Source organism: Nymphaea colorata, chromosome 1, assembly GCF_008831285.2.
Source record: "Nymphaea colorata isolate Beijing-Zhang1983 chromosome 1, ASM883128v2, whole genome shotgun sequence".
NCBI classification, from domain to species: domain Eukaryota; kingdom Viridiplantae; phylum Streptophyta; class Magnoliopsida; order Nymphaeales; family Nymphaeaceae; genus Nymphaea; species Nymphaea colorata.
The window spans coordinates 43,528,673-43,541,731 of record NC_045138.2 but is presented as its reverse complement, the minus strand read 5'-3'; the positions used below and the strand labels follow the sequence as shown (position 1 = coordinate 43,541,731).

Below are 13,059 nucleotides of genomic sequence, written 5' to 3'. Positions count from 1 at the left end.
CACCAGTTTTACTTTTTTTTAAAAAAAAATTATATATATATATATATATATATATATTTTTTCACTGCGCCCATGGATTTTCCAATTTGTTTTGTAACTTACGGTATTATATATATATATATATATCACTGCACCCATGAATTATCCAATTTGCTAATTTGCTTTGTAACTTGCCGTATCAGCATGGGCATCCACACTTAAGTGAAATAGGTTTGGCTTGGGGTGGGTATATACATGATTGAGTGAGATTTAGGTGCAATTTGGGGATTTCATATTTCGGATTTTGTGCTGTGGTCCTCTGGTCGGGCATGAGGTTTTCTAAAGTTCAGATAATTGTTCATTTTTCTCATATTTCTATTTACATGTGTGGTGGCAGAAATTCAAATCTCTCGTTGAATATCTTTTCTATATGCCACCTAAAGCAAAGGTAGGTGCGCGTTGAATGTTGATCCATGTGTCCTTCGGTAGAGTGTCGATCCGTGTGTCCCTAGGTGGAGAGAACTCTTGCGTTGGCATTCGAGTATGGAAGTCGACGCGTGGCCAAGTTCTCCATCCCTCACGGTGCCTCAAGGCTCACTCTAGGTTCGAGCTAGACTCGAGGCTACACTAACAATGTTCTGAAATGGATTTTAAGCCCAAAATCTCAATTTAAAAATCCAAATTTAGCTTCCAATTTCAATAAAATTTTCTCAGTCCATGTTAAAAGGATTCATTTCCAATAAATTTTCATATCTCAATAAAGTGGTTCTCAAATCAAATTGGATGTCATATCTGGACATAAATAAAACCAAGATATATTTGGATCCAAGTAAACTAGACTTCAGATCTAAGTCCAAGTTCTATTCAAAATCCTATATCAAATTCAAAGTCCAAACCTTATTTGCAAATAAAAGCTTGTTTCCATATCTAGAGCCATTTTTCATGGAAGCAGATTTCAAACTTGGATTCAAAATAAGTTAATCTAAAATAACATGATTTCCCATCAAGTCTGTCTCAAGTAACCTACATCTACTTTCTATTTTTAACATGTTCTTCTCGTTTTCAAATTAGAATTCCATTATTGAGAAACTTCGCGCGTGTATCCTTGTTGTGCTATGTATATCTCTTTTTTCTCGTTTTTCATTCTAATTCCATAGTCATACATTTTCATTAGTCATGCACTATATCACTTTACAGTCACATGCACCTTGTGTGTGAAACCAAACCAGGCCAGCTTAGTAACATAGCTTCAGGCATTGGCCCAAGCATGTTAAAACGTGAATGCAGTATGGTCTCATGCAAGAACCATTTCAAATCATAATTTTTTAAAATGTTTTCAAACTTAACTTGTTCAACTGATTTCAAAACCCTAGGTCATGTAAGCATTGAGTCCGATCTTAGTTTAGTTCTCGGAAACATAGCCCACACTAGTCTCAGAGCCAACTATCTATGAACTCAATCTCATAGCCTAGATCGAGTGAACCTCCTTAACATCCACATAAGAGGAATAAAGATCATATCAAGAATCGTATCTAAATATGATCAAACTTATATGTCCCAACCAAGATCACCCCAGATAGGTTCAAACCCAGCTTAGGTAAGACCGCACCAAGTCCTTGTAATTGGCCTAGCCTAGTGGCGAAGCTAGAAAAATATGTCTAGAGGGGCACTCGTTTCTAGCCTATTGACTTGTGACCAAGTGCCCACACAAGTCACCTTGTGGCTCCACCACTGACCTAGCCTTAATTAGTTAGATTTTAAATTTTGATCTGTCTTGCAATGAGTTCGGATTTAGACCTCAAGAATCACAACAATAGATTATGGATTTCAAATTTCAAATCTCTCATTATAGATCTTGTTTTTTCTGTATCATGTATTGGATTTCAGATCTTGGACTTTAAACTTGGCATCATGGACTTTGGATCATAAATTCTAGATTATCAATTTTAAAGTCTAGATATTGTATTTTAGATTTTAAATATTAGATATTGCATCTTGGACATTAGATCTTGGATCATAACTTCTAGATTATCAATTTCTCGTTTGATGGGCGGAATTTTACTGTAGTAGAAAAAATAAATTTCAAATTTTCAAAACATAGAATTTTTTTTTTTTTTACTGTTGAAATGAGAAATGAAAATTTATTTCCTGAAACATGTTTCCACGGAGAGAGATGGAAACATTTTTCCAGAATTTTTGGATAACAGGAAATGGGAAATGGGAAGGAGGGAGGAGGAAGAAGGGAGGGAAGAAAGAACGGGGAATGGGAATGGAAAGGGGTCGTGACGGGGGAAGGAGGATGCGTCAGGAAGGGGAAAAGAATGGGGAAGGGGACACAGAAGGCAGGTGCGTTGATTTCTCTCCCTCTCGCACTATCTTTTTTCTGCGGTGGATTTTTCACGGGGAAGGGGACACACAAGGCAGGTGCGTTGATTTCTCTCCTTCCCTCTCACTTTCTTTTTTCTGCGGTGGATTTTTCACCCAATCGTCGTCCCTTTGTTTTTGCCCTCATCTCTCCCTCTCTTTTTCCGGCCAACGCCTCTTTTTCTGGCGAACGCCTCATCTCTCCCTCTCTATCTGCCCTCATGTCTCCTTCCTCTTGATTTCTCCAGAGATTTTTGGAACCCTTGGCAGGCAGTGCCGAGGGTTTCAGCAGAGGGTTTCAATATATTCTGAAACCCTCGTCAACAGTCGGTTTAAAAGAATTTGGGGGTGAGGGTTTGAACATCTTAGGTGCGTCCTTTTCCTTCTCTGTTTTCTGAAACATTGCTAGTTCTTTTGGTGAAGAGGGAGTCAGCGCAGGCGTAGGAGTATGGAGCCAGATCTCCCGCAATAGAGGCGTCGAGGCGTCAGTCGACGAGTATGGACATCCTTCCTTTTTCCTCCTCCCTTCTTCTTCTCCCTCCTCGCGCCCTTCTCCCTCCTCCAGCCACATCCTCCTCCTCCTCCTCCTCCTCCTCCTCTGCAAACAAGAACCCACCATTTCCACGAATTCTTCCTACATGAAATTTATTTTATTCCAAGTTAATAAACACAACCTGCGTTGGAAATACTAAACTTTATTTCTTATTCCTATTCCAAAATGAAAATTTCTTTTCGTTTCCACCATGAAACGTCCCAGCATAAATTTCATATCATTAAGTCTGGACTTCGGGCCACGGGCTTTAGGCTGGCCTTAGTAGGCCCGAGTTAGCTGGATAACTTATATTTAATATTATTTTATAATTATATATACTTTATGATAATTAATTGTTGATATATATTATTTTATATTGAAAATATTATTTTTTTAAATGTTAATCCAGTCAGGCTGTGCCGAGCCCTGACCGCAGTTATGGACCAAGGCCTGGCCTGAGCCAAACTCCTGCCCAACTTTACATATCATTGTTATTGGATTTTGTATCTTGAAACTTGAATTATGGATTTTGGATATCAAATTTTGAGTTTCAAACTGGTTTCAGATCTTGGATTATAGGATTTTGAATTCCAAATCTTGGATTATAGATCTTGGATCTCTGATTTTGGATTTAATCTTTTGGGTTTTGGGTATTAATTTCAGATCTCAAAAGTTAGATTACTGATTTTGGATCATGATTTTTCCTCACATGATATGACAATTTGTATCTTTATGACATCTCTTATTTCAATTTAGAACAAGAATTTTTTTGAGTATGACTACAAGATTGGATTTTAATTATATTTTTCTCAGTTAGGTCATGTCCTATATCCTAGTTCTAGCAAAGACCGGACTCTAGGTACACATGACTTGGTATTTTCATGCATCATATTAGATTATGACCTTGATTTGCATCGATTTATTATGATCTGGACAAAAACAGACTTTAGATTAATTTCTTTACTAAGATCTACTTACATTTTAACACATGCATGATTTCAAAATTAAGTATGTTTGATTTCTTAAGTGTTGGACGATATGTAGAATTAAAAAGCGGAACATTTTAGTCTAGTCTTTGGTTTGATTACCCCTGGTAAAGTGTCAGGAATAACTAAACCTTCTACCGACAGGTTGGGTTCTATCTCTCTATATTCCGCACAAAGAATAGAGGTGAGTATAGTTTTTTTTATTTTATTTAGTGTGCACATAAGATTTGATAAAAGTTTTACATGTAAACAAAAGCAGCAACCATGGTGGGACTTATTACTATCTGTGTAGCAAAACGTCCAATTTTCTATGTTCCAACTGTCATCTGATCTTTAGCATCATCTACATAACCTCATTTGTATGTCTGTGTAGGACATACAATTGAGAGGAATTTTCTATGTTCATTCATATATAGGATCACACATTACCCCTATCGATTTAGGAGTTGTTTAAAAATAATGTTTGCTCTTCATATTTTAGCCTAGAACATTCCTATCACCGGTAGTGATAGGAATTCCAAATTTCTCCATCGGCCCTTCCCATAGCCCTATATCCTATTTTCAGTTTACCATCTCCTACTAGACGGAGGAAGTCCCATCACTTAATCCATCATTTCCACATCTCGCCAGAGTGCCGATGCATAATTTCTACATTTTGTTTAAGAAGACATCCACGCATATAGCAAAGGGTTCCTTTTCCTTTTTAGAGGTGAGTGGTATATTCCCTTTAGTCCAAGGCTCACTCAATAGATTCGAGCCAGACTCGATGCCACATTAACAACATTTTCAATTAGATTTCTAGACCAAAATCTCATTTTAAAATCCAAATTTGTCTTCCAAAGTTATATCCAATTCATTTCACAAGTCCATTTCCCCAGCCCATGTTAAAAGTATTCATTTCCAATAAATTTTCATTAAATCAAATTGGCTTTCATGTCCGGACATAAATTTTACCAAGTTATATTTAGATCCAAGTAAACTAGATTTCAGATATATGTCCCAATTTTATCCAGAATCTTGTATCAAATTCAAAATCCAATTCTCATTTGCTACTAAAGAGATTTTTCAAATTCTAATGATTTCATCCACATATAAATCCAATAAAAAACGTGGTTCTATATCAAAAAACATTTTTCATGAAAGCAAATTTCAAACTTGGATCCAAAATGATCAAATCTAAAATAACATGATTTTCAAAATCCAGAAATATTACATGTAACACCCCAAAAATTTAATATTGTATTTAAGATTGTGAATGATCTTCAAGGACTTATAAATGAAGATGTTAAATAGTTAATCATCTTGGCTCCTAATTTTTTTCAAGCTGGAATCAAAACTATTAGAGAGTAGGTTGGGATCTGCCAGACCAAAGGCCTGAGCCTCGGAGTGGGTCGTTACGGTGGTATCAAAGCGCAGTTCAACAGTCGAATTAGAGGTCTTACACGCTTGCACGTATATGCGTTAAGAGGTGTATTGTAAGACCCAAAAAATTTAGTACCGTATTGAAGATTTTGATTCAAAGACTTATAAAAATGGTTGTTAAGTGGTTAGTTGTTTTGGTTCTTAATCTTTTCAAAACTTGAACAAAAACTGCTAGGTGGTGAGATTAAGATCCACTATACCAAGGTTTCAAGACATGGAGTGGGTCAAATCATTACATTATGTATGAGAATCATGCTCATGATTTTAAAGCCATCGAGTTTGCCTGAAGTAACCTACATCTCTTTTCAAATTTTAACACGTTCATCTCGTTTTCAAATTAGAACTCCATTCTTGACAGAACTTAGTGCGTGTATCCTTGTTGTGGTATGTATGTCTCTTTTTTCTCGTTCTTCATTTTAATTCCATAATTTCTTGTTGTTTGTGTTTGCATAATGCATAATAGATCATATTTCTTATCGTTTTTGTTATTCGTGCATCATATGTTCATTTTAACATCTACGATCACTTTACACCTACATGTATCCAAAACCAAACTAGGTAGTAGCATACCTTGAGGCATTAGCCCAAGTATGTGAAAATCTGAATCTAGTATGGTCTCCGGCAAGAACCATTTCAAATCATAGATTTTTAAAATGTTTCACAATTAACTTGTTCAAATGATTTTAAAACCCAAGGTCATGTGGGCGTGAAACCCAATGTTATTCAATTCTTTGAGACCTAGCCCATACCAGTCTCAGAGCCTACTATCTTTGAACCCAATCCCATAGCCTAGATCTAGTGAACCTCCTTAACATCCACATAAGATGAATAAAAATCTTATCAGAATCATGCAGTCTGAATAAGATCAAATTTATGCATCCCAATCAAGATGTCCCCAGCTAGGTTTCTACTCAGCTTAGGTAAGATCGAACCCAGCCCTTTTGACTGGCCTAGCCTTAGTTATTTAGATCTTAAATTTTGATCAAACTTGATTTGATATTAAACAATTAGTTTGGATTTAGACCTGAAGAATGACAATGATATATTATGGATTTCAGATATCTATTATGGATCTTGCATAGATATCAGGTATTGGATTTCAGATCTTGGACTTTAAACATGGGATCATGGATTTTGGATTATAAATTCCAAATTATCAATTCAGATTCTAGATCTCAGATTTTATATTTTGAATATTAGATTTTGGAACTTGGACTTCAGAATTTGGATTAGATTTCATGTAATGAGTCTTGGATCATAAATTTCATATCATGGAGATTGGATTTTGGATCTTGAACCTTAGGTTATGGATTTGGGACATCAGGTTTGGGGTTTTAAACTTTGGATTATTGATGTTGTATCCCAAGCTTTGGATTTTGGATTTAAGAGTTCAAATTTTAGGTACCAGATTTCATATCTCAAACATTAGATTTCAGCTTTCTTATATTAGATTTTGGATCTTGAATCTTAGGTCATGGATATTGAATCACAATTTCAAATCTTGGATTTTGGATCGTTAAGTTTCCTAATATGATATGATACTTTGTACCTTTATGACATCTCCTATTTCAATTTAGAACAAAAATCTCTCATATTATGATTACCACATTTTGATTTTGGTCATATTTCCCTCAAACATGTCCACATCCTATATCAAATTGCTAGTGAAGATCAGACTCTAGGTCTACATAACCTAGTTTTTGCATTCATCATATTATATTAGGATCTTAACTTGCATTGATATATGATGATCCAGATATGAACAAACTTCATATTAATTTTTTCTTGTTCATCAATGCATTTCTGATACCTACTTACATTTTAAAACATGTATGATTTCAAAATTACTATATGTTTACTTTCTTAGGTTTTGGACGACATTTCAATTTAAAAAGTGAAACATTTTTGTATAGCCCTTCATCTCATTACTCCTAGTAAAGGCACTAAAAGTTAGGGGTGGGCATCGGGCCGGGCCGGCCCAGTTATGATAAAAAACTATTTTTTAAAATATAAAATAATTTGTTTGAATATAAAATATATTTTTAATAAAAAAAAATAATTTTAAAAATCAATCGGGCAGGATCGGGCCACCGTTGGGCCGATCCAAGTCGACCCATTTTCAAGCAGGGGTTTTTGGGCCTGGGCCTTGTACCAATAGGTCGGGTCCTATCTCTCGAAATCCCGCACAAGGAGCATAGGCAAGTACAAGTATTTTATTTCATTTATACAGTCCACATATATGGTTGATAAAAATTTTGTGGCAATCTTTCGGGAAAATAAAAAAATATCTCCTGTGAATGACTCTACTTGCAAAGATTTTTTTGGCATAATATGTAGGTAGGTGCAAAATCGAACATGCTATATATTACGTCAGCAAAACTTTTGTTCAATATAAAAGAGATATTCAGTAATAAAAAAAACCTTGTTTAGCATTAGTCTGGATATGTCAAAAGTGAGACATTATGCCTTTGCTAGTGAAGTCATGGTCCTCTCAAATCTTAATCTGTTGAAGTATATCATGAAACAACCAATTTTTTTTGTGGGAGAACAACAAAATGGCAAGTCGTTCTTATGAAGTACGACCTGACTGAAATACGTGTTAGAAAAAACTACAAAGGCTCAAGCATTGGCAAGTCAATTGACATTTTTCCACCAACAGATGCAATCAAGACATCAAGACAGAGGATGATGATTTTCTGGATGAACACACTTTTTTGGATAAACCAAATACCTGGTTGGAACTTATTTTTCCGTGGCTCCCAAAATATGGTTGGAGCAGGAATTGGGATCCACATCAACACCCCAGAAAAATAAATGATACCATATTTTCTTAAGCATGATTTCTCTTGCATACATAACATGCTAGAATATGAGGTACTAATCCGTGGAATGAGGACATTGATGGATTTCAGAGTAAAGAATGCTCACACATTTGGTGATTCTTTATTAGTCATTAACCAAGTAAATGAGGAATGGAGAGTCAAATACTCAATGCATGCTTCCTACAGCAATTCAGCAAACCATTCATTCAGAATTTGAAGAATTCGGATTAGTTCATATTCAAGAGAGTATAATCACTTTGTTGATGGACGAGCTAGCTTGGGATCCATCATGGCGTTTAAGGGGACTGAACCTTGTCGGGCTGTTGAAGTCTGCAGACTTGAACACCTACATACCACCCTTCATAAAGAATAAGTCAAGTGGAATACAAAGAAGCCCCATGGTATCAAATGTCAAAAGATTACATTAAGATATGAGAAATTTCCTTAGATTTACCTAAAAGTGAAAGATGTGTCATTCAATGAACGTCTTCCAGAAACTTCATCTTAGCAGGAGGTGAGATCCGTTCTAGAATCCAAATACTCATAATGCAAAACCAAAAAGTTTGATCCAGAACTCATGATCCATATCCAAAATTCCATCATTGAGGGCACAAAGGCCGTGCTTGGCACGGCTTGGGGCGCATGCCTGGCCCCTGCCCTGGCTGCCTATGGCCACGAGCGGTCATGTGCTTGGCACATGCTGCATCATGCCGGCCATGGTCAGGATCGGATGGCCAAATCGGGTATTTTACCCGGCCAACTTTTGGTTGGTAGGGTTCAATAGGTCAAAAAATAACCCTTGACCCAGTCAAATTTTTTTTATAATATTTTGAAATGACAAGCGAAATTACATTTTCTTGAAAATAATTATCTATTTTAAACGTAAAATGACAAAAACACCCTTGGTAGACTAATTATGTGTTTCTTAGGTCATTATGACCTATTTTTAGCCTAAATGCCCTTATTACCTAATTATTGCATTTCTAGTTTATGATGGCCTATTTCCTAGCTTTGTGAGGGAAATGAAGGGGCCAGCTCAACTGTAAATAGCCCATTTCTCCTCCCATGAGCTTCTCTCCCTCTCCCTCATTTTCTCTTTGCCTCTCGTCTCATCTCCGTCCTTGGCCTCCAAGGAAGACTCGTTTTGGTAATTTCTTCTTCATTTCTATTTCTTCTCAACTTTGCTTTACTTTCATGATGTTATTTTGTTTTTCTTTTTCTTTTTCATCTTGTTTAGAGTATTAGAATTTTATTTCTTTTTAATTAAGCCTAAAAGAGGTAAGTATGCCCCTCTCTCTCTTAGACTTAGGTTCTCTTTAATTAGTATGCTCAAATAAAATTTTAAGAGTGGTTAATTCCTTAATCGTGATACTAATCTAGATTTAAGTAATAAAATAATCATTTCTTAAAATTTCAAATAAGCATACAAATTTGCTTTAATTTTATTGTCATTTAGGAGTAACGTTCATCTCTTAATAATCACTATAATTAGTTTACTTAAATAATGATTAATCTTTTAATCGTAGTACTAATCTTGATATATTAAAATAAAATAATCATTTCTTAAAATTTTAAATAAGTATGCTAATTTGTTTTAATTTTCATGTTCATTTGGGGTTAGGCATGCCCCTCTTGACTACATCTTTCTCTTTCTCTTCCTATCATTGTCTCTCATTTTCTAGTTTTGTTTCTCTCTCTCTATTTTCTTTCTTCGTCTCTCTATCGTTCTCTATAATTTTTTTGTTTCTCTCTACTTTCTCTCTTTATCATTCGCTCTATTTTTTCTCTTTATCTTTAGTTTTCTTTCTCTTTTCCCCTAATTCCCTTTTTTTCCTCTCTCTCTTTCTCCCTCCCTCTATTTCCCTTTCAAATTTTCTGTCTTTCTTTCTCTGTTTTTTCGATTTTCCTTTCATCTCTCTCTATTTTCCCCCCTTTATTTCTCTTCATATATATATATATATATATATATATATATATATATATATATATATATATATATATATATATATATATATATATATATATATGCCTCTTCATTTCTCTCTCATTAAGATATTTTTTATTTCATGATTAGACCATTGAATTCCACTTAGCTTACATTTGATCTTTAGTCTATGCATTTAGCTTGATCTATGTTTGTCCAATTTAGTTTATTAGTCTTTAACTAATGCTTGTGTGTTTCATTTAGTTTACTTTTAATTGATGTATTTCATTGAGTTTACTTGTGATCTTTGATTTATGCATTTCATTTAGTTTATGTTCATCCTTGGTAAATACATCTTCACACAATAAATTTAGTTGAGATTCAATGATAATTAATCCCTTGACTTTGACTTTAATCTTAAATTGTGGTTAAGTAATTATCCTTGAAATCTTCAAATAAGTTCACCCAGATTAGGCATGCATTGGTTTTAGATTAAACATATCTATATCACTAGAACTCACAATTCACCTCTAATAAGAATCTAAACAAGTTGAATTTAGTACTATGCTGTAAGTAATAATTTGGGTATACGAAGTAATTCAAATATGATTATATTCTAATTAGTACATCATTTTCCAAATTTACATTCATGCTTTCAAAAGAAATTTCAAAATGCACAAGTATTTGAAAACAATTTTTCTAAAAAAACCTTGACATGCATGCATCATATAGCTCAGATTAAGTTGTTAGCGGCCTATGATGACAATGGAGATAATCTAATGACATTTCATTATGAATCTTAAATTTTGAAACCAAATTAGATTTTAACAAATCATTAGTTTTAAAATTTAGGGCACGTTTGCTTTATTTTTGCATTAGGATAAGATAACATCTAGACATTTAGACAAGTAGAAGAGTAGAGCTTAGTCTGGTTTGATTACCTCTGGTAAAAGTCTTGGAAATGGTCAAGCCTCATCCCGATGGGTTGGGTCCCATCTCTCTAAAAATCCCACACAAATCAAATGAAGGCAAGTCAAATATTAAATGATCAAGTGGAGAGGTCAAATTTTACCTGCAAAATGTGCATGTTAGTAATTGGCTGAAACTCTTACATGAGTTGATTTCCATTGGCTGGAAATCAACTATTCTTTTGGATTTGCAATAATTTGTTTTGCTTATTTTTCTACTTCCTTTATACAAAATATGATTGAAAATAGAGGACATTTCTCTACGCTCTTGTCTGAGAGATATTTTAAATTCTTTTCTTATTTCCTATTTTCCTAAATTCCAACTTGTGTTAGCCTAGTCCTGTCTAAGCAAGGAGTCTTCAAGAAGCAACTCTGGCCTAGCACTGGAGCTCTCCTTCTTGGAAGGGATCTGGCACCTTCAATGATGCAACTACGAGCCAGCAACATAGCTCTTCAGTGGACAGGCGATAGATTACACCATGCATGTGTTTTCGTGTGCTTGAGCCAATGTATTGTTGAAACTCTTTTAAGTTGCTTGCTTCTCTCTCTCTCTCTCTTAAGTTGTGTAAGTAAAACAAAATAAAATCCTACCATCTGGTCATTAGAGATGGATGGTAAGTATTTATTTATTTATTTATTTATTTGTGAATTTCTCCGTCCGAGCTTCAACAAAGAAATCCTTCATCCTCTCTCACAACACTGTCTAATTTATTGCATCAGAAGTGTTTTAATCTTACCCGACAAAGCAATGCATTGGGTGCATATGATTATATAGAGCTCAAGATGGCCGGAAGATTCAGTTCCTATACATGCACAACACATGATCTGATGCACTGCATCGATAGTGTGCTTAATCCCACCTGACAATGTGATGCATTGGTGGCTATGATTAGATAGAACTCAAGATGGCCGAAAGATTTCAGCTCTCATACATATATAGAATGTTTTGATAAGAAATATATATTAAGTTAATCATTTTTGTAGTCAACTCATGTTTTTAAAATAATAGAAAAATCAGTTGCTCTTATAATGTCAATTTTTGGTAGTACAAACATCAATAATTTTTACATAAAACAACTTGAACCAAGACTTGATTTATGTTGAACTAATATTTATAAACATTCTAGATTCATAATCCTTTTAGGATATATTTTAACAACTATTTAAAAGGTTTGGTTTCAATCCCCAACCTAAGTGATCTAGGATATACCAATTTCACCTCTCTCTCTCTCTCTATATATATATATATATATATATATGTGTGTGTGTGTGTGTGTGTGTGTGTGTGTGTGTGTGTGTGTGTGTGTAGTTTTTTCAAAATAAGAAACCCTAGGGCACATAAAATAAATACAATTAATGGAAATAAAAAATTGTAATAGAAATATAAACTGTTGTTGATAAAAATTATTTTTATGAATATCTCTTCAATCTTGATGCTTACTTTTCGCTTTGGTTTACTTTTCTTCTCCTCACTTCATAGGCTGAGTGCATCGCTTCACTTCATTGTATCTAACAACATTAGTTAGTATTGGCAAGTAAACTTTTTTAGTGTGTACATTGGCGCTTTACTTGAACTATTCTTGACCATTGATAATTTTCACTTCAGCATCTTATACTTTTGTTAATGACTTAGGAAAGGCAGAGAGCAGTGGGCAATCTATGGCAACTTTTTGGTTCTGAATTCTTCTCTATCATTCTTATTTTTGAGGATTTTCTTTTGTTTTTAGTTGTTAGGATTTATTGTCTAATTTTGTACATTCTTTTTATGGAAAGCAACTTGATTTCGTCTAGAGTTGAAATTAGCCCAATCTCAAGCCAAGGATGACAGAAATTTCCAATTCGCTTTAAAAACATCAGGTTGTTGAGACAAAACTAGTGTTTAGGTGAATGGAATACTTAAGGGCAAAATTTATCTGAAAAGGGCACGATGCATCAACTGTTTGTGTGTTGATCACATTTATTTTCAAATTGAACACCTTTTGTTTCTTTTATAAGGAATGGGCAACAAATTTCAACAGTTCACTTTTTTCTTTTTTTAATCGTGAGGATCGGTTAAAGAACT

General features: G+C 34.4%; 1 protein-coding gene across 6 annotated transcripts; it reads left to right on the top strand.

The window, feature by feature from the left end:
- Positions 1-2,208: 2,208 nt before the first annotated feature.
- LOC116252064 (uncharacterized) lies at positions 2,209-12,705 on the top strand. 6 transcript variants are annotated; one of them, XR_007572824.1, is made up of 4 exons: positions 2,209-2,325; positions 2,767-2,839; positions 4,006-4,045; positions 11,331-11,847. XR_007572824.1 is itself a non-coding variant. In XM_031626132.2 (4 exons), the coding sequence occupies exons 1-4, from the start codon at positions 2,301-2,303 to the stop codon at positions 11,420-11,422; spliced, it is 225 nt and encodes a 74-aa protein (XP_031481992.1). In that variant the 5' UTR covers positions 2,215-2,300; the 3' UTR covers positions 11,423-11,847. The 6 variants fall into 6 exon arrangements, 4 of the variants coding, with proteins under 4 accessions (XP_031481992.1, XP_049932774.1, XP_049932773.1 ...); XM_031626132.2 differs by having other exon boundaries at positions 2,215-2,325; positions 11,336-11,847; XM_050076817.1 differs by lacking the exon at positions 11,331-11,847 and adding an exon at positions 12,636-12,705 and having other exon boundaries at positions 2,240-2,403.
- The last annotated feature ends 354 nt before the right edge of the window (positions 12,706-13,059 follow it).

Bases quoted from the DNA above. Each gene is read 5' to 3' on its own strand.
- LOC116252064 (XM_050076816.1), top strand. From the start codon at position 2,301: ATGGGGAAGGGGACACAGAAGGCAGGTGCGTTGATTTCTCTCCCTCTC. The intron at 2,404-2,766 runs GTGCGTTGATTT...CTTTTGGTGAAG, and splicing joins GAAGGGGACACACAAGGCAG to AGGGAGTCAGCGCAGGCGTA. The intron at 2,840-4,005 runs GTATGGACATCC...TTCTACCGACAG, and splicing joins GTCGAGGCGTCAGTCGACGA to GTTGGGTTCTATCTCTCTAT.